This window comes from Cnephaeus nilssonii (genome assembly GCF_951640355.1).
Source record: "Cnephaeus nilssonii genome assembly, chromosome: 17".
Lineage (NCBI taxonomy): Eukaryota > Metazoa > Chordata > Mammalia > Chiroptera > Vespertilionidae > Cnephaeus > Cnephaeus nilssonii.
Genome location: NC_137088.1, coordinates 42757665 through 42782530, shown reverse-complemented (window position 1 = coordinate 42782530; position 24866 = coordinate 42757665). Strand labels below are relative to the sequence as shown.

The window sequence follows — 24866 nt, the reverse complement described above, 5'->3', positions numbered from 1 at the left end:
CACGACCAGAGGATGTAAACGAGCAGAAAGACCTGTGGCTGTCTGTGCAGATGGGAGCCGCTCATCCCTGTTGCCGCAGAGAGCGCGTAAGTGCCTCGGTGACTTCTGACATCTGGTTCCATTCCGTCCCTTCTTTAAAAGCTGATAAATAGGAAACTAATTCACTCACTGGCAGAAGATCCAGGTTTGATTGTTTCATTTACTCGGTTCCACTCCCACTTGGAATAAATAAGCACTAGGAGCCAGACTGAGCCGCACCAAACACACAACTCGTCCTGCTCCCCACAGACAATCCCAACTGGGCGGCTCAGAAATGGGCAACGTGTAAGCTTTTAGGCCTAAAGGTTTCCAGACTTAAATATCCTTAGAAAGTTAGTACCTTTTTCAATCAAACTTTTCAATAATTCGGAGTTACATTTAGAACCAGCTAACCAGTTAGCCCAATCGTTTTCTGATAAAAAGATTGTGGAAATCAACTGTTACTGTAATTCCCGTCTTAACACATGCATATGGGATCCACATGACGTGGCCATGACTCCATTAATACCGGGGCAATTAGAGCGAAGCCGGATGATGATGGAGCTCAAATGTGAACTTTTCTAAACAACGAGTCAAGCGAGGAGCAGACTGGTCCCCACAAAGCTTCGCCAACAAACATTTGCGTAGCAGGCACTGCCGCTCTTTGCTGATTTTGATGAAAGAGAATGAGAAGTCTGGGTACGTGTAAATATGTGGGTGTGTACATGTGGATTACTACAGGAAACAACCTACACTTTCTTAACTTCCAAAAGCAGCATTTACTGTATTACTCTTTATACCTTTATAACTTCTGTAAAATGAACTAAACACACAAACCAAAAGGGCTGCCCTTTTTTCAACACATTCCAACTAGTCCAGAGATGGCAAAGACATGGCCCCCTCGCTATCTTCGCCCCTGTGGCGCCCACAGGAGATGCCGCCAGGGGACCAGGGCCTCCTATCTAGTTGTCTGGCTGCCCTTCAGAATCCTCCTCAACACGGGGCTCCAGGCAGCCTCCCCCCAGGGAGCGTGGAGGACTGTGAACCTGTGATCTGTCCTGGATTTGGCCTAACCCCACTCACTGCAGAGAAAGTGAAAATATTGCTGAAAGAAAATGGTCTACAGGTTGGGTCACCGACAATGCTACCAGATATGGCTTCGGCAGGAAATGGAGAAAATCTCAACTGTTTTATGGAAACGAAAAAGGTGTTGTTGAATCCCTTCAATACCGGAGGCACTGGGCTTAGGCAATGTAATTTGGGGGCAAGTCCTACGGTAATGAATTTCCAGGGATCCTGGGTGTAGTTTATTGTATCAAATGCAACTTGCAAAAAGTCTCAGGTTGGAGAGTCAGACCATTTGTTGTATAAAGGTACCCATTGTGATGTGTTTCTAACAGTCCAGAGTTTAAAAAAATCTCCATATATTCACAGCAATGAAATAAATAAATAAATGTACATAGATGTGTATGGATCTCATATAATAAAAGGCTACTATGCAAATGGACCGAACCACTGAACAACCGGTCACTATGATGCGTGATGACCACCAGGGGGCAGACGCTTGGTGCAAGAGCTGCCCCCGGTGGTCAGTGCGCTCCCATAGGGGGAGCGTTGCTCAGCCAGAAGCCAGGCTCAAGGCTGGCAAGCACAGCGGTTAGAAGCAAGGGGTCCCGGACTGCAAGAGGGCGCAGGCGGGGCTGAGGGACCATCCGCCGCCCCCCCCCCCCCCGGCCCCAGTGTATGATTTTCATGCACCAGGCCTCTAGTTTATATATACAAGCATGATAGTAACTGTATCTACCCAACATATTTATTTACTAACTGTGAAAACCACCTTTAGGAGATAATATTATCAACTGAGCTTAAAGTGAACACCGCTGCCAAGTGTCATCCCTGCAGCTCTGAAGAAAACCTTTTAAAATCATAAAAGAAGAAACACAGAAAGAAGCCTTTCTCTTACCAGTGGTCTGAGTTCTGGATGCGTCAGGATATATCCATTATTTGTGATTGCAAAGGCATAACCGTGAATCCCTAACTGTAAAAGGAAGCGAGAGAGAGAGAGAAACCTTCATTAGCTTGCTCCCTGGTGCATTCACAAAGCATAAAGCAGCCCGGCGTTTAGTAATTTACAGCTTAAACTTGGCATTCATAACCCTTATCAACACAATATTTCATTAAAATGAATGCGAGGCGCTGATCCTTGACATTTGGTGGAAATGAAGACCTGCCACAGGAGAAGCTCAGCAAATAGCACAATTTAAAATGTCACACCCCCACGTTGGCATCAAAGGCTTTACTTTGATTTATTTAAAACAAAAACAATTACATTTTTTTTTTAAAGTTGCTAATGTTGGTGGAAAGACCTTTTGTCCAAGTGCACGGAATTTTATCACCCTGGGTGTCTTCTCTCTTCTGTGATAAGGAAAGAGGTGACCTCATTCTGATGCACATGTAGGCTTCCTGCAATTCCACACCCACAGGGGCCACCTCAAGCACGCACTCTCCTAGGCAGTCATTTTTTATAATTCTTCAAGGATGAAAGTGTCCCCCCACCCCTAGCCTGCAGAGGAGCCTGCCAGCCCCTTTTATATCCCTTTGTCTTTAAATTGTGAGGCTGCCAAGCTTCTCCATGCACGCTTCCATCCACACAAAGCCTGGGTAATTTTCTATGCAGAGCCTCACTTAATTTATGTTTTCTGACTAAATGGGACTATGGGAAATAGTTTGAGAGCAATGAAATGTTTTATTAGCTTTAAAAAGTATGTAATCAAATTTAACACTGCACTTATTTAAATAATAATCCTGGCTTTTTGACAATATTTCTATTACACAGTTGACTGCACCCATTGGCTACAATAAATTTACCTACAAATCATTCATGTATTAAAATGGCCTCTGGCATAAAACCCATACTGATCTCTCCCTTTCGCGCGCTCGCTCTCTCTCTCTCTCTCTCTCTCTCTCTCTCTCTCAAAGAAAATGTAACCCACTTTTGCCAGAGCAGTAAAAGGGGAGAAGAAAAAAATCCTACATTTTTTCCGACAAGTTATTTCATAGTTCTGAGCTCTCACTATTACTTTTCTTTAAAATCCTCTGCTGATCACATTATTGAATATGATACTATTAAACGATCCAGACAACAGAGTTTACAAACCAAGAATGACCCAGTCTGCTTCTTAGCTTATTGTCAAGGTGACATGAAATTGACTTCAGAGAATTTAACACTGGCAATTAAAAGTTTCCTTTGCATTAATTACATAAAGCAGATATGCATGTGGTAGTCAAGGGCAACAGGCGTTTTCTCCTGGAGTTACCTTGCACAGCAAGTTTTAATTAGATTCTACTTGAGTCTAATGATAAAAGTATACTTCATTATGCTGAGAAAGATAAACCAGAGATTTCCTATCCTTTGAGATGTATATTGTCTCTTTCATCTTGTCTCTTGGAAAAATGTCAGATACAGTCAACACTGCATTAATTACCATTATTATGCCCCAGTTTAATACGGACTGGAGGGGTCAAAAAGCACTAGGGGAGTCTGACTTTTCCCATTAAAAGCAAAAGTGGTATTTCGTTGGAAATTTGAACTCCAAATTAGGCCCAACAAAAGATATTTTATAGTCAGCTAATATAGTCAGTGCCTTCTAATGTACATTCCTTCAGGTCTTGGCTTGCTTGTCGGAACTAATACTAAAAAGAGGATAGAACTCTTTGCATATGCTCCCTTAATGCCCTCTACTTTTCCTATATTGCACTTATCAAAATGACAATAATCAATTATTGGTGAGTTTGATTATACGTTATCAAGGCATCAGTCAGGGGCTTTGATGATTAATACCTGTCTCCCTACGGGTTCCATGATGGACAAGGTTACGCCATGTGGGTCAAAATATGTGGAGGGGTGGTTGGGACGGAGGGAAAGGGAGCAGGGACACCAGGAAGAGTAAAAGGAGGAAGTGGGAGAACAATAAAACACATTGAATTGAGCACAGATCCTACAAAGCTACCCTCAACTCTGCTCTCTCCCCTGGAATGAGGGGCTGAGCTGACCTCCCCACCCAACGTACTACACTCACTGTGTCATGGCCACCTCTTCCTTGTTGCCCATTTATGCCCTGGCTGACTAGAATCTGCCTCACCCACCAAGATGCCACCAGAACGCCTTTCCCCACAGTTGCCAATGGCATCCTAATTACCAAACCTAGAGACAGCTTGAATCTTTCTGGTTGTGTTAGCCGAATGCCCCCTCTTCCTTCACACTATTCCCTCAGCTCCCAGGGTCCAGGCTCCCGGGTTTTCTCCTTCTCATCCTCCACCCACTGCTCAAGCACTCATTTTCCCTAGTTTCTCTCCAGTGCCCTGGTCTGCTTTAGCTCTCCCTCCCCAATCAGCTCCAGAAACCACCTGGATGCTGTTATCTCCAGATCTACGCTCCAGCCGCAACCCCTCCCCTCAGTGGCAGATCCATGTACCCAACTGTGTGTTGGTCATTTCTACCTGGATATCCCTCAGGCACTGCATCGACACCATACCCAGAGCATCTCGGCACTCTCCCCCTTCGTGTGGCTCTTCCTGCCCTTCTCTCTCCGATGGTGGCACCACCACCCACCCCGATGCCCACATTAGACATTAGAGCATCATCCTTAGGTTTGTTTCTCTCTTGCACTCCCAACTTCTTGATCCAAGTAATCACTAATTTTTACTCCAGAAATTACCCACATTCAACTCTGCTTCCCCACCCTTCCACCCATGTAGATTTAATGTAATAGATTTCCACACTTGTCCTAACTATTCTCCTGCCTCAAAGCTTGGCCCCAACCAAGTCCCCTCAAGACTGATCAAAGGCAACTCTGGCCCTGTTGCTCCCCTTTGTAAAACCCGCTAAAGACCTCTTCTTGTGTAAGATGAAACCCATGGGAGTGTCCATCAGGTCTCCCTGGGGTCTGGTCCCTACCTACCCACCCAGCCCTGCCTCCTTCCACTCTTTGCCTCTCAGGGCACGTGGCAGTGACAACAACCCCCCTGTGGTTTTCTCTCCCTCCCAGACCTTTACTCACACAGTGCTAGTGGCCTGGAGCACTGCTCCGCCCCATCTCCCCCAGCTAATTCTCATCCATGCTGTAAGCTCAGCCTCAGGATCATCATGGCCTATTAAAAGTCTCTCCTTCCCAGCCACTATAGCTCAGTGGTTGAGCATCAACCCATGGACCAGGAGGTCACCGGTTCGATTCCCGGTCAGGGCACATGCACAGGTTGCAGGCTCCATCACCAGTGGGGGGCATACAGGAGGCAGCCAATAGATGCTTTCTCATCATTGATGTTTCTATCTCTCTCCCTCTCCCTTCCTCTCTGAAATCAATGATAAATAAATAATAATAAAAGTCTCTCCTGACCTTCCTCATTGTTTCCTCCTTTCCATATCATGTGTCCATAAAACCCTGAGCATTTCTCCATTGCTACCTTCACCCTTGCACATGAAACTACACCCTTAATGCCCTCTACTTTTCCTGTATTGCACTTAACAAAATGACAATAACCAATTACTTGTGAGTTTGATTATATATTACCAAGGCATCAGTCAAGGGCTTTGATGATTTAATACCTGTCTCCCAATGCTCGCAGGTTCCCTCTCCTTCCTCTGCCCTGTTCCAGATAAGCCAGTGCCTCCCCATCAGAATGGGCTCTTGGTGGGGAAGGAGCCATCCCGCTCATCTTTGACTTCTGCAACCCCTGGCATTATGTCCTGCACGTAGCAGGTACTCCGGTTAAGGTCTGTGTGTACTTAAGATGTTCTTCACTTTTTTACTCAAATATTATCTAATTCATCTTTAAAGTCTAAACAAAAGCTAATGCTAGAAATGAGCTGAAAAGGCGAGGCTGACTTGCGACGGCAGGTGTATACTCCGTCCTTCTCGAGGCTGTTCCTGAGAAGGTCTTCCTGACATTCCGAAACGATCTGGTGAAAATCCTTCCCAGGAGAACAGCCTGGGAAAATAACATCAGAACGCTTTGCTGGTTGGTGGGTGACGCATGGATATAACCTAATGTACATGTACGAAGACAAACTCGGAGCCAATCCTCAAAGACATTCTGTGGGTGAATCTCTCAAAAAACTGAAAGCTTATAATGTCACAATGTCCAACATTTGTTTTTGGCCACAAATCAATATATGGATGAAATGTCTCATTTTTATTTCATCTGAAATAGAGCCAATGTTCCTGTGCAGTCCTGCGGAGTAACAGAACACAGACAGGACACATGCGGTCCAGCACTCGGGGCTGCTCAGGGGGCCTCAGTCCTGAAGCCGCTCTTCTGGAGGCCAGGAGCCTCCGTCCCGCAGCCGGAAAGGAGGTCCCTTCCTCCACTCCACGTGCAGGGCTTTGGGCTAATGAAGTGAAGCCGATTATAAAATGGCTCGTTACCTTAACAGAGGCTGTGGTGTCTGGAAACTTTTGCCGGGGGGTCTGGAATTCTTAATAAAAATTACAGGAAGTCTGATTGCCTTGTGGGAAAATCTATGCAGCGAAGGGAAAAGAAAGAATTCTATCTTCAGGGAAAACCCCACAAGCCAAGCGCTGACTCATCTTTACTAGTACAAGGTGTGGATCAGGACGGAAGGCGTGAGCCGCACTCTGCTCCCTGGAGGGGCCTGTTCCACCCTGGCTGGGCCTCTCCCAAGGTGTTTGTGGGAATCAGAGGAGGAATGACTTAGGTGTAAGTATGTCCTACCTGTGTCTCCTGTTCCCAGCCTACCCCTTGGGAAAGCAAAAAACACAAGTGCACGTATGTCAGGGGCACTGGTTAATTCCTGGAGCTGACCTTCCTCTATTCTCCTGCTACACTTTGCTTCATTCATTGTTTACTAGTGAGTTATGTTGAGAAAGTTATTTCAAGTTTCCTCAACTAAAAATGGGGCCAAGGTGTACCCACTCCATGGGAGCCTAATAAGGATTCAGTGGGAATCGTGCATGTAAAGAATTTTTACCATGCCACACAGTAGCAAGTTCAATAAACCTTACATTGTTTTATTTTATTTTAGCCATTATTGTTAATATCATCACCTATTATTTAAACTATGATTACTATTATTGTCATTTATTGTTCTTAATGGCTTTAGGGTACTAAATAGTGGGTAAAACCATGGCTCACTAGCCCCTGAAACTTGGTGAGATATTTCCATTTTCTGTGCCTCAGTTTCTTGAGTTGTAACATGAGGGTAACAGCAGTGTCTGCCTCTTATTAAGTGAGAACCTGTGACAAAGAGTATAGCACCTTCCCCGGTAGAGGAAGCTTTGAGAAATAAACTCACAGGGTGATTGTTATCAGTTTCATATTATGTTCATAGTTTCTTGATTTGTTGGGCATGTATCAAGTCGTGGCCCTGAACTTGTGTTTCTACATCTTGTCATCCTATATAATAAAAGCTTAATATGCTAAGTGCCTGGTCGTCCAGTTGGCCGTTCAAGCAAAGGAAGTGTAGTATGCTAATGACATGCTAAGGCCACTCAACTGTTCGTTATGACGTGCACTGACCACCAGGTGGTATACAGTCGACCAGTAGGTTAGCTTACTGCTAACAGCTGTTAGCAGGCTGATTGGGACTGAGTGAGATGGGCCGGACATGCCCTGGAGCCCTCCCGCATCCCTTCCTGGCCCCTATCGTGAACCGGTGGGGTCCCTCGGCCTGGCCTGTGCCCTCTCGCAATCTGGGACCCCTTGGGTGATACCAGAGAGCCAGTTTCAGCCCGATGGTGGAACGACTGGTTGCTATGATGTGCACTGAGCACCAGGGGGCAGACGCTCAATGCAGGAGCTGCCCCCTGGTGGTCAGTGTGCTCTCACAGGGGGCGTACCGCTCATCCAGAAGCTGGGCTTATGGCTGGTGAGCACAGTGGCGATGGCGGGAATGGGCCTAAGCCATCAGTCGGACATCCCCTGAGGGCTCCTGGACTGCGAGAGGGTGCAGGCCTGGCTGAGGGACCCCCCCCCTCCAGTGCATGAATTTTGTGCACTGGGCCTCGTGCACTGGGCCTCTAGTATGAAATATGAGGCTTGAGAATTGCTTGGAAACATTCTCTCAGGGTGGGATGCCCTTCCTTAAACAGTGAGCCAGAGATTCTGGGCATCTTTAGGGAAGTCAAATCTCTCCCTCATCCTTTAGCTTTCAGTCTCTCGGGAGCTCCACAGTTTCCAATGCTTGTTGATGTGGGTTTGGATCACCCAGATCCCCTAACCCCAACTGTAAGAGCTTTGATGGGGGTGAGGCTGGTTGTCAGGAACCCCGGGGCAGTAGGTAGAAGGCCTCCATCATCTCAGTAAGCCCAAGCAGGAGAGTTCTTTGGCCAAAGAGGCCACCTTTTGTGAGCCTGGACACCTGATTCTAGCTTAGAGTTTATTTCCTCTTTCCTGTGCAGGTGGCTCTCTAATTTGATCATCAAAATGGCATCAGCATATGGGAACAGAGCTGCCTTGTTTGTTCAAAGGAGATTCCCTTTCTTGGGGTGGAACAGGTGCTAAGGGCCCACCAGGAAGTGCTGAGAGAGCCAAACCCTCTGGGGACTCTGGGAAGCCCTGGCTGATAGGTGGGGGTGCAGCATGGGCTTCTGGATGGTGGTGATGGCACCAATGCCCAGAGCTAAGGGAGCCTCAGGGGCAAGGATACCCACCACTCCAGGATGAACAACCCCCTTGGATCTCACTTCTCAGCCCTCCATCATGTTCCCATGGACTGTTTTGCTTTCTTAGGAAAAACAGAATGTAGCCGAAACCGGTATGGCTCAGTGGATAGAGCGTCGGCCTGCGGACTCAAGGGTCCCGGGTTCGATTCCGGTCAAGGGCATGTACCTTGGTTGCGGGCACATCCCCAGTGGGGGGTGTGCAGGAGGCAGCTGATCGATGTTTCTAGCTCTCTATCCCTCTCTCTTCCTCTCTGTAAAAAATCAATAAAATATATTAAAAAAAAACAGAATGTAAGCAAGATAATTTAGGTGGCATATGGGCCCAGGATTAAACTTACTAGCCAGAACCACTTAGTGCAAGTGAGCCCTTTTCCAATTCCTCTCATCCTTCCAAAGATATAAAAAAAGTTTCATTTAGTGCAGCTTTAGCACTTGCCTTGACTACTACCTTAAAAAAGGAGAGACCAGACCTCAAGTTCAGAACCTTGGATTACCAAGCAATCACTTAATACTATTATTTTGTTTTCATGATTTTTTTAAACAACTGTCCTCTACAACTGACTTTACTTTTTAAAGGGAGTTCCCTATTAAAACTGAGTTAAGTGAAGAAAGTTCTGAGTTGATTTACAAGTGATGGTTAAGTAAAGAATGGTACAGATGGTCTACGAGTGTGGCAGCACATCACGAAGTGGTATGTGAATGGTGGAGATCTCCTTTCAGCACCGTGGTCAGAGGTCACACAGACCAGGCTGAGATCACGCCCACCACTTCCTGGCCCCGCACTCTGTGAACATTCCCCCTGTGAACCTGGGTCTCCTATGAGTAGAATGGATCCAGGAGCACAGCCCTTACCTGGGGAGGATTTGCTAAGGTGACATGGGGAATGCACTTTGCACAGCATCGAGTTCTCAGCCACTGTTACCTGCTAATATTGTACCATGAGGCACCCTGTCTTGGACCACAAAATAATGATTTTTTTAACAGCCATTTTCTGCACTTCTCATTTTATAGCCAATGCTCTGAAATGTGAACTGATCATTCAAGTCATCCATGCAGTTGACTTGTTTGGACAAGAGTTTGCTGTGATGCCCAGTGACTGGCTGATCCATTCTCTTGCTCTTACCCCAACCCTCTGTCAAAAGGTGGGGCTGTGCTTGTCATCAGACTTAAGAATCCTGCCTGACACACATGACCTTGGATCATAAGCCTTTCCCATGCCTTTAAAAATTCTTAGAAAAACTCATTTTTAAAGGTGGCCAAGGATCCCAGACTGTGGTTGGGCTTTCTCTAGGGCATTCTAAGTTAGCAAAGGTTCAGTGGACACGAAGCCCACAGGTGCCTGAATCTGGGGTGGGAAAGCTGTGAGCAGCTCCATGCAGGCAGCATCCCATGTAGAGAGGGCTGTGGGTACGAGGAGGCTGCCTGTCACAACGGTCCCCGTGACCAGTGTGCTATAATTGTTTTCGATTAATGATAGTGGTCAATGCTTCACGCAAGTCTACGAGCAGGTTATATTGTTATCATATTGGACAGACAGGAGTTGGAGACCTGTCCACATGCAGCTCCACAGCAACGGAGGCAGGGCCCTGTGTGTGGCTACTCCAGAACTCTACGCTGAGCACAGGGAAGGCCCAGGAGCCCCTCACAACTGTGATGAATCAGGCTCAGCAGGAAAGAGGTAGTAAGGAAAGGGGCCCTGCCAGCCAGCCAACTAGCCAACATTCCTGGCTAAGAAAGCTTGCCTCTGTCCACACGGGGGGCAAAGGGAACCCCTGTCAGTCTATGAGAGGGCCCGAAATGAAGACAAGGGAGCCAGTCTGCTGGGTGCTGGGGAAGAGGAGGCAGGTATGGTCTCAACCATGTGTAGTCAGGGAACTATGTCGGCCTCTTTACTCTGTATTTGAATAGTTACTATGTGAAATTGTCTTGAACATTTGGCCCTTGACTCTTAAATAAGTGACGTGTTACCTTGTATTTGGGGATGGTCTTCAGCAGTTCTTTCACTGGGACATCTGTGCCAACCACGCCTAGAAGAATGCCCTTCGATCTCTGTTGAAAAAACATTAAACAATAACAATAGTAAGTTAATTTGGCAGAAGAACTAGAACCTTCTGAGAAGCCACATGCCATAGGTCACTGTCTGATGCCTTCTCCAAAATGACAGAAATTGAGGATTAACCCAGGTGTCCAAGAGGAACCCTCTTCTATTCCCCACCCCCCACCCAAAATGTTACTAGATAAGCCTGGTAGCTTCTCAGGCCAAACATTAACAGCTATAACTCTCAACACACACTCATACCAAGACAACCTCATTCTCTTCTCTCTCCTAAAAATGAAGAATTGATGTGCAGAAGCACTAGAGTTTCAGCAGCTAAGGCCTGTGATCATTAATCAGTTTCTCTTATGGAAGCTTTCTACAGGAAAGACTTATAGTGTGTTAACTGCTTTCTCAATTTACACTACCATCTGGTGCCCAGGAGAGAGAGACTCAATAGCCAGAGAAAGAAGAAATAACCCAAAGATTGTTAAGCAGCCAGTTGAAATCAAGAACTAAAGTGAAGAAAGAGGCCTTTGGGGTCCCAGTTTCCAAGGTCACTGTGATGTGCTGAAACTTTCCAGTGTCAGAAATGCTTTCCAGAAGAAGATACAAATGGCTACTGCCCATTGTTTTCCTTAAATCCAAGTCCACGCAGAACCTCACACTGTGACCACGTTTGGAAACAGGGTCTTAGCAGGTATAATCAGTTAAGGATCTCAAAGTGAAATCATCCTGGATTTAGGATGGACCCTATATCCAATGACCGATGTCTTTCTAAGAAGAGGAAAGGACATGAGAGAAGAAGGCCATGTGAAGACTGAGGCAAAGGTTGGACTTGTGCTGCTGCAAAGCAAGGAAAGTCTGGGCCCCAGGAAAGATTCTTCCCTAGAGCCTTTGGAAAAAGCATGGCCCTGCTGACGCCTTGATTTTGGACTTCTAGCCTCCTAAATTGTAAGAATAAACTTCTTTGCTTTGAGCCACCCAATTTGTGGGACTTTGTTATCTCAGGCCTAGGAAGCTAATACAAGTTTGGCAACTTCAAATTGGAGACTAGCCATCCACCATCATCAAGGAGTCTCTCTGGGGTTTTCCTTCCTCTGGTCATTTAACACTTCAATGTTGTAAAAGTGCTGCACCCTGTAACATGGTGCCTGATTGAATTCCTCCCATCTCTGCTTGATTTCATGATTCTAACAGCAGGATTAAATGTGAGGGAAAATGATAAACCCGCTGGCCTTAAAATAAATCAATAAATGAAGACCACCAGAGCTCGAGCCAGAGAGGTCTCAGAAACCAACCCTCCTGGCATCAAGCAGCTGTACTCACGGTTTCATTCTGCTTACTAAACACGGGCATGGCGACTGTGGTCATCAGGACAAGGCCCTGATCATCGGCAAGCTGGATGGAGAGAGAAAAGCCAGTTACCTGAGACTGACCTGGAAGCACAGGGCCGGAGCCATCTCCGTGGCTGACCCTCCTTCACAGGCCAGGGGCGTTGGGAGTGGACCTGCACCCACTCAAGCCCTCAGCCCGAGAGGAAGTGCAGAGCCAGGATTTGGATGAGGATCTGGGCCCCTGGCTGGGGAAACAAAAGTCAGTCGCTCCAGCTGATCAGTTCACTGCATTAGGCCATTTGGGTTCAAATAAAGCCTTGTTGAGTCTTAGTGATTCATTTTATTGTATTAACGCAGATTGATTTTACAATTTTACTTAGTAGACATTTATGTTCATTATGTGCAATGTTAATGCTTCTCTGTATGCTGGAAATTGAGGATCAGAAAGCATGAAGGTAAGGGGTTCTATACTTGGCCCTGTTGATAAAAGTAGAATGGAAGCATTTACTCTCCCCAATGTAGTTGAGTCAAGACCTTTTTGGACTTCTACAGATCTGTGCATGCCAGTCCCAGTTGAAAAGCACACACAAAAAAACCCAAAAACATAGCCCTCGCTGGTTTGCCTCAGTGAATAGAGCGTCAGCCTACAGACTGAAGGGTCCCAGGTTCGATTCTGGTCAAGGGCACATGCCTGGGTTGTGGGCTCGATCCCCAGCGTGGGGAGTACAGGAGGCAGCTGACTAATGATTCTCTCTCATCATTGATGTTTCTTTCTCTCTCTCCCTCTCCCTTCCTCTCTGAAATCAATAAAAATATATTTTAACCCCCCTTCCCAAAAAAAACAACATAACTTGATCATCTGATCCCTGAAATCACTGCTAAGAAGCTAAACATTTCTCCTGAAGAAACAACCCTTGAAATGTGGCGCAGAACACGCTCTGTGATCCTCTGACTTGCACACAAATGCAGAGACACACCGCACATCTGCTTCTCACACAGCTAGGAAATAGGCCGGACCACAACACAAATGGAGAAACAGAGTCCTGGACCATAGGAGGCTTTGGTTCAAGACAGACCTGTTCTAATTCTCAACTTGAGTCTTTATTAACTGCATTAGCCAAGCCTCCATGTCCTCAGATAAAATAATGCCAATTATGCCCCAGTATTGTTGCCATGAAGATAAAATGTGAAACAGCCCAGCATGGTACCTGGCATAAGAAGGGGCTCAAAGGATGCCAGTTCCTTCCCCTGCCTTCTAGGCCACATGGCTAGCAAGTAGCAGAGTCCAAAATGAGATCGGGGCATGTGGCACTGCTGATAGGAAGCAAAACTGGCATGGCAAGTCTGGTAGGAGAAGGATGCTTTCTGGTTTCATAGCCCATTCAAGCTTCAAGTCAGGCAATTTGTGAAGGAGACTCCACTATTTTCATTCTAGAGAGTTTTCTGATATTTGGGCACCTCTCCGTAGCTTTAATTCCATAGCAAAATCAGGTACAGCTTCCTCAGTCTTCTCTGGAAGAGGTGTTATAAAAAGAATATCCTAAAATCTAGAGGCTCCCATGGACTGATGTCCCTGTACACTGGCTGTTCTCTTGAGAAAGGGTCATTGAACCCAGACCATCTTCCATCAGCCCTGTTCTTCCAGTAGATTCTTTTTTTTTTAAAAAAAAAAATATTTTATTGATTTTTTACAGAGAGGAAGGGAGAGAGATAGAGAGTTAGAAACATCGATGAGAGAGAAACATTGATCAGCTGCCTCCTGCACACTCTCTACTGGGGATGTGCCAGCAACCAAGGTACATGCCCTTGGCCGGAATCGAACCTGGTACCCTTGAGTCCGAAGGCCGATGCTCTATCCACTGAGCCAAACCGGTTAGGGCCCAGTAGATTCTTTGAGCTATAGGACCCCACAACACCTACTATGATACAAAGACTAGCAGTATCTGAGTGGTTAGAAATGCAAAGCCCCACTCCAGACCTGCTGAATCTGAACCTTTATTTTAGTAATTAGTATGCATATTATCATTCAAGAAGCACTATGATACAGCAATCCTTTCCATCATCAATAATCATGACGCCAAAGAGACGCTTGTGTCATTGGGACAGACTCCTAATAGGAATCGAGGGGGCCATGTTTTTATTACTTTTACATCCATATTAAAGTGGGCCTATATTCCCCCATAATAAGCAAGATGAGACAAAAGTCTCATGGTCCCTCAAAGACTGGGGATTCATGGTGTGATGGTTAATTTTATGTGTCAACTTGGCTAGGCCACAGTGCCGAGTTGTTTTATCAAACACCAGTCTAGAGGTGGCTGTGAACAATCTTTTAGACGTGATTAACATTTAAATCAGTAGACTTTAAGAAAGCAGATTACCCTCCATAATATGGGGATGTTTTCTTCAATCAGTTCAGAGTCTTAAGAGAAAAAACAGATCCCTCAAGGACCCTTCCTGGACTCCCAGCCTGAGAACCTGCCCTGCAGGCTTCAGAAGTGTCAGCCCACAGTTGTGTGAGGCAGTTACTTAAAAGAAATCTCTCTCTCTAAATACATACAGAAAAAAAATATATAGAACAATATACATACAGAGTGTCCCAAAAATGTATACACGCTTTTTTCTGATACTCAATAGATGTTTCTTTCTTTTCAGATGTAACCCATTGGAAATGCATTTTTGGGACACCCTATACGTATCTCCTACGCTTCTGTTTCTCTGGAGAACCCTTACTAACACACACGGTAACCATGTAGTCTATTATTTGGGGCAGCCTAATTTGGTTGTTAGAATAAGTAAACAAAACATTATCATAATTAATAACTAAATCAAATGAACTATGAGATGATGTTGACAGTTATTATTGCCAGGAACCAGGTCAAACAGTTTGTAAAAACTGGGTTCCAACCTCTTGCTAAAAGTAAGGTATAATATCGCTGCCATTGAGGACACGCAAGGCCATTTTCGAAGGCAGAACCAACCCACAGTAAACATCTCTCTCAGAATCAGAAATCTTCCCATATCCCAACTCCTTAAGTCATTCTTAATGCTGTTAAAAACTGATTTGAGTTGATTCATAATCCTGGGGAACTTCCACTTTGCAACCCAAATAAAAATTTCAAGCAATGCTAACATATATACCACGCATGAAATAAAAACATAACATTGGCAATAATGAGAAATGAAGCTTTTTCCCCCCTGCAACCAGTAAAAATCAATTCTAAGACACTGGTCATTGTTCTGTTACAAACACAAGATCATGAGAACCTAACTTCCCAATATGAAGCCGGAAAAACAGTGTCAACTCCATGCAGGGGTTAATTCCAAAGGTAATGACTGCATCATCATTACCTAGAAAGAAATCCCCATATTTTATCTGTACCAAAACCACTCATTTGTAACCAGCCCCAGGTAAACAGAGGGAATGCAGTGAGCTCAGTCTAGCCACTATGCTATGAGCTCACCTACTCCTCTCCTAGGGGCAGCTCTGGCCCAGGCTGGGACAGGGTTGGCAAGAGCCCTAACTTGGACCTCCCCAGTTTGTAAGCTCATCAGTATGGCCACGAGGGCTGGCTGGGCCTTGGAAATATCACTTGCATGCTCTTCATGTTATTCTGAACCCACCAGCTTCTTCTTCCCCAGCCTCCACAGGTCTGGCTTTTCTGAATCTTAAACATTTCATGAAGCAGGAACATCAATTTGAAAATTAATTTGCACTGTAAATATTTTATGATAGAAAGGCATTCAGTACTCATGCCATAGGAAATAGAAGCCAGTGGCAAAAGTTTTTTTCCAGACCACCAAGCAAAAGTTATGCAGCCAACCACAGCCAGACACCCTCTGTCCCCAAACGCTAGGGGGTCCCTGCTTTTCTCTGGCCCCTTAACCTGTAGCAGCTGCTGAGGCAAGAGCTGCTTATGATTCATACGCGTGGCTTCCAAGAAAAACGCAGACGTAGAGTCAACATTCATTTTCCAAAGTGTAGGAATGGGAGAGGGGGGTCACCATGGTCCATCTCAGCAAAATCCCATTAACTCAAGTCCAAGTGGGAACCCTAAAATGAACTACCATTCAATTACACTTGCCCAGGCTTTGAACAGGCCTCCAGAATGCTTGGTTGTGGGGCTCTGTTGTATAATACGTGTATATTATTCCATAGCCTTCATTTCCTGTGCTACATAATGGGGACTGTTCTAGTATCAAAGGAAATGATGAATAATAATACCGAACACCTGGTTTATAAAACACAAGCTTGCTCAACAGATTGACTGCTTCCTGCTAGCTTCCCAAGTTAATCATGCATGTGGCCCATATGAATATGCATTTGGATTCATGTGCGAGGTACAGGCAGCGATGCCAGGCCTCTACTCCTCATGATTTGCTTCCCATAGATGACACTGCAGACCACTTTGGGTGTGGCCCCAGATAAAACAATGGCACCACAGTTGTGGTCTGTCAGTTTTGCTGCCGGCCCAATTATTATTATTCATTGATTCCCTTGAGAAACATTCCCTGAGCATCAGCTATGTGCCAAGTTCCATGCCATGTGCTGGAAGACAGCTAGGAATGAGACATAGTCTTATCTTCAAGGAACCCAAGTCTGCCAGGGGAGACAAAGGCTAAGGAGACAGAGGGCAAGGAGCTGGCCAGGGCAGGCACAGGGGAGCTAAAGTAAAATTGTCTGGCTTTTAGTGATACCTGTCAGGGATTAAGTGACAGATTCATCCAGTTGTTTTATACTTAAGATTATTTATGAATGAAAGAATATATGAAGACATTTTTAAAAATCACCCAGTCCCTTTTTTCTCATCTTTTGTAAATATCACCCCCTTCCTTTAGAGAAGTCCTCTTCACCCCTTCCACCTACAAGTTTCTCTTGGCAGCTAAGCTCTCCCATCCTGCTCGTGACTGGGGCATCAGACCCAGGCTGAGCCAACCAGAGCACTACACACACACACGCAAGCACACACACGTATCCACACCTATGCACACACATGCACATCCTCTCTAGGCCACATTGATTGGTTTATTATTAGGCAATGATTCAAGGTGGGCTATCTGGGCTTTTTTATTTTTTTCCTACCTGGACTAATAGGAAAAAATTTCTACTCCTCTTTGTGGACAGTTATAAGAATGTGAGACTGACAGCCATGCCCGCCTCCCCTCCCCCACAGAGCAGCCACTGAGAACACAAAGTCACCCCAGAGAGAGGAGGAGAGATGAGGTGTGTGTGTGTGTGTGTGTTTTATGGGGGGAAAGGAAAGGGACAGAGAATAAGATAGGAGAGAGAGAGTCCCAGCCCCTGGATGTCCTCCTTCCTAAGGTCAGCTCCCCCCATGCTTTTTGCCATGATTGGGTCATTTGAAGCAGTACATTTTTTTGTTTTGTTTTGTTTTGCCCAAATGAGCATGGATTGGATTTGTGACTCATGACAGAAGAGCCCTGAGTTGTGCAAGTGCCAATATTGGCCATAAATGACCCAGGTAGCTCTAGCTACCCATGGAGGTGGTCCTTCCCACAAGGCCGAAATGTAAGCATCTGGGGGACCCAGACACTGAATGGCAATAGATAGTCATTTGGAGAAATAATGAATTTCTATGATGGTATGCAAAACTACTGTCATTAGGGTTTTGTGTAAAACAATCATAATTAATGGAATTGTGCCTGTTTTGAGAAAAAGCCTTAGCTAGAGGTTGCAGAACTGGTCTGCTTGGGGCTGCACCAGGACAAAGATGCGAGAACACGCGGGGAAAGGACAGACAGGGAGACGGGCGCAGCATCACTGGTGCCCAGCAGGCCCTTTAGATCAGGGATCTGCTGTGGTGCCTTCCTCACCTCTCCCCTCGGAGAAAGCTTGCCAGGGCCAGTGGCATAGCACTCGGTTTGTCCTGCAGCTGGAGCCTCCTCAGGGTGAGTGCCAAGCCCCAGAGAAAGAGGGCGAGCTGGGTGCCAGGCCCTGAGAAGGCATTTGAGCGAGTTAAGAGCTGCCAGGTGGTTTTCAGCAGAGCCTTCTGCCAGGTCTGCTCAGCCCTGGAGGCCTGGGCTCAAAGAGAAGGTTGTGCACAAATGGGGAAGTGGCTCAGGAAGGGGCGGGCGCTAAGCCAAGAACAAAGGCCAACTCAGTCACTCTCCTCAAATATCACATTCCTCCTGTACTTTGCTCCTCTTACGTTTCTATGTTTTCCTTTTCTTACTAAAATTGATCAATGTATTGACCATTTTAAGAGTACACCATGTAAGTGCATGACATAATACATACATATTTTATAGACGTATGCATGTAGCTGTATTTCTGCAGTGCCTTCCTTCCAACACCTGAGGTGAACACCCACTTGCACTCCAGGAAAAGACACCGCCGCCGTCTAGTAGCAGGTGGGGGGACTTGCAGGCCCAAGGGCCTGGGAGATAAGCCCTTTTCAGAGTATGGCCTTTTCAATAAAAATGTATTTAAATGGCAGCCAATGTCACTTAGTTCCTCTCCAGTGGAAGAAAAGATAGACTGTATCAACTCTTAGTTCTGCCAATAACCTTCATCTTGATAGGAAAATAAGAGTACTAGGAGGTGGAAAAACACAGCTGTGTACATCTTTCAATAGCAGATGAAATGTTAAAAAGGCGTAGCACTGGTTCTTCAGGTAAGCAGGACCTGCGAAGGTGACACAGGAGTGCTGGAAAGGGGAGATTCTTTTTCTTTTTCTTTTTTCACTTTCTCAAATGCAGCTTGAATGGAAGGAAGCCAACTCCTTGGCATTCTCTCCTCTCCTCTCTCCATGAGCTTAAAGTCTACCAATGACCTGGGAATCCCCAAGGGCCTATCTCTGGGCATCACATGCCGAAGGAGGGGCAGTGGGACAGGATGGAAACAGATGGCACCCATGTCCTCCAGTTTTCACACTCCAGGGCAACGAAGTAGAAAGTCATAGGGAGGACAGTCTGTACAGATTAGTTGGGGGGAGCATCAGGGAGAAGGGCAGGGACACATGAACAGAAGATGTGGCTATGAAGAAACCCTCTACACATGCAAAAATTCCCTGGGCCTTCCCTCCTATTCCTGGGCCACAAAAGTCCTCTGTACCTATCCCTTCAATGCCTGCCTATTTCTCCTCCCCCAAACCTCCCATCCCTGCCTTCATCACAGGAGCCCGGATCCTCAATACCGGAAAGAGATGTCAGGGGGGAATCTAATAAGAACCACACTCAATGACCTGTCCTCACGTGTACTTTCTGTTTTGGGGTATATGCAGAAGTGCCTTGGCTCCGGAGACACCCCCTGGTGGAGAAACAGGCAAGCTCCAGAGAAGGACACAGGTGAAACCCATTGAAACCTGGAAACAAAATCCTATGGGCGCATCTTATGTGTGAAAAGGGAGCTCAGGATCATTAACATTACCTGCTTGGCTAATGGTAACATTATCTGACCCTGAATGTTACTCTCCTTTAGATTTCCCCAGCTGATCATGAAACCTGCTGGTCAGTTTTAAAGGAGAGGCTTTACACATGTCTGCAAATGTCAAAATTAGTTTACTCAGTAGCCTAAGAAACCATTTTAAGATGAGAAGGGTAAGAAAGAATAGTTTTTTTCTACAATAAGACCAAAAGACTTCTAAATCGTGTATATCTCTGATTAAGTGTTCTATACTTATCTCTTTTCTGTATGATTGAAGTTTTTAATAAGAAGAAAATCCCCATAAATACTTATCTACAGAAAGCATTTTATAAATAAAACCACCCAATAGCATATGCTTGCAATGAATATTAATGCAAAAAAATAATAATGATGATAATAGTTCTTTTTTAAAAAAACTCCCTTTTGCATAAAGATCAAAACAGCCCTTTTAAAAAACAACTGTAACACTTTCACATGAAAAAGCTATCAGAATAAAGTTTTGTATTCTTGGTTCAACATATTACATATGACTATCAGTATTTTGGATGTTCTTTATAGCAAGAGGTTTAGAAAAAGCAGGCATTATTATTTTTAATTGAAGAGCTGGTTCTTTCCATGTAAGCTATGAAGCGTCTGTCTTTTCTAACACTACTCAGATGAACTGTTTCTCTTTTAAAATCTAGACAAATTACGGACAACGGACATTATTTAGATTCTCAGTTTGCACTGGCATTTTTCAACATTTTTGCAAAATGCCTGAATCCTCAATGGCAATGGAGCATAAGCATGAACTTGGAATAAGTAAACCTTCAAGTGACATGCTCCCTGCTTGGTATGTGATTGTCTTAGTAAAGTGTAGTCACTGGGTCATCTTTTTCAAAAATACATTTTATTATTTTTTTTACAGAGAGAAAGGGAGAGGGATAGAGAGTTAGAAACATCGATGAGAGAGAAACATCGATCAGCTGCCTCCTGCACATTCCCTACTAGGTATGTGTCCGCAACCAAGGTACATGCCCTTGACCAGAATTGAACCTGGGACCCTTGAGTCCGCAGGCCAATGCTCTATCCACTGAGCCCAACTGGTTAGGGCCATAAATGTCATCTTGCTTCAGCCAAGGCATCTCCTTGTCTTACTGAGTCACTGTTATTTGCACCTGAGATCTGGAGAGCCTGCATTCTTTTTAAATCTTGAAATTTTTAATAGATTTAATCACTTATGCTCCAAACAGTTATATCAATCTTAAATCTACATCCTCATCAAAAGCCTCAATTCTTTTTTCTTAAACATTTTTTGGGAAAAGGTCTTTAGAAGCAGATTTTTATATGGTCTCTTCATTTCTAATCCAGTTCCTTCTAATCTATTTTTAATTCATCAGACAGAATAATATATATATATATATTTTTTTAAATTTATCTTTATTTTTGAAAGTATTACAAATGTCCCCTTTGTTTTTTTTTGTTGTTTTTTTTTCCCCATTGTCACCCTCCACCCAGCACCCGCCCCTTCCAGGCCTTCACCACAGACCCTTCCAGGTCTGTGCCCATGGGCTATGCATATATGTACCTAAGTTCTTCAGTGGTTAATTTCTACCCATCTCCCACCCTCACCTTCCCTCTGAAATCCGTCAGTCTGTTCCATGCTCTTATGTCTCTGTGGAGATCCTTAATTCTTACGAGATTCACTATGTTTTAAGTTGTCTAAATTCAAAAATAAACAGATTTCCCTTTTTGAACTTTACCTGCATCTTGCATGAACTAAATCGCTGAATTTGTCGGTTCTCTCATTGCCATTTTAACAATCTGAAGACAGCATGGTGGATGATAATGCTGATGTTGGAACATCTGTATGAGACTCTCCAAATAACTGTCTTCTAATAAAGTTGTTATTGTTTGGGAAAATGTTTCCTTTGTTTCCTTTCCCCCCCAGAGTTTCTAAGATGTAAGTCATTAGGCAGGGAATGTACTTATGAGTAAACATGTACATAGAGGAGGATGCTGCCTTTGACCAGGGACACATATAAGTAAAGCCCTGGCAGGAGGATATGACAGATGAGCATGTCTGAAAGCTGTCTTGGGAAACGGCTGTGTTTGTTTATTAAGGTAGAACATGCTTATTTAAAGAATTCCCCAAAATAATGAACATGAGAATTATCATGGGGCATTAGGCTTTGGCCAGTGTTCATGATGAGCTAGGACACATAGCTGACCCCCACCCCCATCGCGGACGAACATTTATATGTTCACAAACGTGGTTTAGCCACCTCTCCAATAGATGCCTGAAAACCAAGCCAAGTGTGGAGCTTCAGGGCTGAGACAAAGCCTTCCCCTTGTTTAAAGACCCCCTGAAATGCCGCTTCCTCCATAAACCTTCCCTAACGAAGTGGAAATGGGAACCAGATGTTCTCCAACCTCACTACAAAGATAATCATATTTACTCTACAGCCTAAGATACCATCTAGGACCAGGTCTGTGCAAACTGTTAATGCAGCAAAGTCACTGAACATGCAGCTGGAAGGGAAGCTGGATTCGGTGGAGCCTGAGGACCCCAGGGGCAGAAGCTGGGATGCTTTCTCTTTTCACCCATAGCATTCAGCGTGGAGTTGTTACATAAGAAGCGCTCAGGAGATACTCTTGGAAGGAATTTACTCCAATCCAATCCTTTTATTTAGCTTAAAAGTGAGGCCCAGAGAGGACGAGGAGTCACAGAGGATTGGAACCAGCATTCCAACAGACTCTAAGGCTACTGCTGCAGCTTTCATGGTGGGCGGCCTCTGTTCCCTCCTTCACCTTGTATCTTTGCTTAGTAGGTTCTGGGAAGCTGATTCCTGCAGGCAGCTGCCACCCATAGGGCAGAAGGCTCATGATGTCCAGCTGATGTCACAGAGCTTTTTTTAAAACAGCTTAGTTAAACACTGTCACCTCCTTGGAGAGCAGCACAAAAGGAGAAATGATCTACAGTAGCACATAGACTGTATAACATCCCAGAGCAGGCTGTTCAAACTGGGGTCATTTTCATCTCTCTATCCTTTTATTCACTCATTCTTCCTTTCATCCTTCCTTCCTTCCATTCTTCCTTCCTTCCTTCCTTCCTTCCTTCCTTCCTTCCTTCCTTCCTTCCTTCCTTCCTTCCTTCCATCCATCCTTCCTTCCATCTATCCACCCACCCATCTATCCATATCTATTGCCAAGCACAGCTTGCTACAACCTAACATTGCTTCAAATGTTTTATATTTACGTAGTCTTATTTAACCCTGACACAGACCTTGCAAAGGTCTTGTAGGTGAAGATTTTGAAGATAAAAGGGCAAAGTACCTTGCTCCTGGTCACAGAAGTTGTCAGGGTCAGGATTTGAGCCTTGGGCCATCTGATTCTAGAACCCCTGTCCTAAACACACTGTCCTCAGCTTCCTGAGTTGGGGGGTATGACACATGTCATGTTGTGACAAATGGCATGTGATGATAAAGGCAACCAAGCAAATCCCCTGAAAATAGAAAGAGCCCCCAGAGTTCTTGGGAGGATAAAGTAGAATTATAGATGTGAAACGCCCTAGTACAGTGCCTGGCACATCTGTCAAGTGCAATTAATCTCACAAGGAACATTCTAGGCTTGGGGAGAGAAGTTCACCTCTCCATTCATATAACATAAACAATATAGAATAATATTTCCCCTTTATCCCATGATAGAACATCATGGCTTTAGAAAGCAGCTGGGGAGGTGAGAGTTGTAATTGCCAAGAGTAACGGCAGTGGGAAGGATGCACATTGGGAAGGACATTGCTGGGGAGGGAGAGGGTCACGGAAGAAGGGACAGATGCTTCAGAAGCAGCAGCTCCGAATCATCTCCTGTGTCCCGGGTCTGGGAAAATGTGTCTGGGTCCCATCCACACACAAAGGGCTCGTGATTCAGCAAGTGGTTCGATTTAGTGAGTCATTTCTGGAAAAAGAAAATCCATACCATGGCATTAGTCCCTTGCCTGACATTTTTCTACCTCGTGAAACTAGGGTTGGGTTTTTTTCAAAATCCTTCTCGTTAATTTGAAGGGATAAACATCGAACTCTCTGTTTCTGAACTTCTTAGTAGTGTTGCTATGCATGATTGCTCAACTGCTTCAATTTACCCAGAGGGTCATTTCAGTTGAATCCTTTGGCATGAGACGTCTGGAGGCTCACACAGAGCCATCCCTCCAGTCCTCATGGCACTCGGCTACATTTGCGTTTGTAATGAAGACATATCCATTAATTAGGGGTCTGACCAACAAGTAATGTGACTGGAAAAAGGATCAGGCACTGAACCAGACCAAGAAATATGTGGATGAGTTTAGGAAGAAAAACTGAAAAGGCAATTGCTTCATTAAAATGACCAATTTCCCAGTTAAAATGTGCAGAGACGATACAGGTAGACAAATTCTGCTGATGAAAATAAAAATTGTTCCTACCCAAAAAATTATGTCAAAAAAAAGTGAAGAAATGAGAGGCTACACCTGAGTCACTCGTGCTGTTTACCTACTCCATCTGCCTCACAGAAAATCCCCTCCTCTGAGGACCTATAAATTCTGAGGAAAATTACTGGTGGTGATTTGACATTGATTTGATATAGACTTGAGTTAGATTTCCATTTTGACATTGATTTGATTGTCAAGTTAGTCTTGGACTTGTATTGACTCTGATTGGTGGTAAGGCTATTCTGTTTCTTCTGAACTAATGCAAATATAGTAATGAAGTCAGAAAAAAATACATTCTTGACTCAGGATCACATGTTCTGGGTTGCATAGCTCTTTACTTCATTGAGGTATTCCATGCAGTTGTCCTTTAAATGATGTTCTCCTCCAGTGTCTTGACCAATAAAGTGTAGATGTGTATACTACTTTTTCCTGGAAATGTATCTAGGATATCATGTGATGGATACTAGTGCTCTACATTTATCAATAAATACAGAGGAGACCCCAAAACGGCAACACAAGTTTGAGTTCAAGGTCACCTTGGGGTCAATAAGAATGACCTATAGGACTACATCCAGCAGCAAGGGAATCAAAACGTGGCCTGTCCTGGGCTGGCTTCCTCAGGACTTCCCCAAAACTTAACATGGGTTATGCTGACATTTGATGTCACACAAGTCATCTGGACTTTTTTGAAATATCTTCTCTCAATCCTCTGCCTTCCTTCCCTTATAAAAGGAAGAAGGATGCATATATTTATTTTGAGATGTAAGAACAACTGTAAATAAACATTTTTTTAAAAAAATTCCACAGCTTTTATTCAGATATTTCTTTGACTTTCTAAAGAAAAGGCAGTTTCATTTTAGCAATGTTATGAGTAGCTTCAATTGCTTTAACTCCTCAAGAGAGTCATATTTCTTGGTTTTGCTTGATTTAAAGAAATAGTAGAAAACATTCACATATTTTAAACCAA

General features: G+C 44.6%; 1 protein-coding gene across 1 annotated transcript in view; it reads right to left on the bottom strand.

Annotated features, from left to right (window-relative positions):
- The window catches only part of CACNA2D3 (calcium voltage-gated channel auxiliary subunit alpha2delta 3), a gene marked incomplete at both ends in the record, with an annotated part of 817125 nt that overhangs the window by 217668 nt on the left and 574591 nt on the right, over nt 1–24866 (bottom strand). The window contains 3 exons of the mRNA XM_079795466.1: nt 1982–2056; nt 10668–10748; nt 12064–12135. Coding sequence (XP_079651592.1) covers nt 1982–2056; nt 10668–10748; nt 12064–12135 — 228 coding nt within the window. The remainder of the gene's footprint in view (nt 1–1981; nt 2057–10667; nt 10749–12063; nt 12136–24866) is intronic.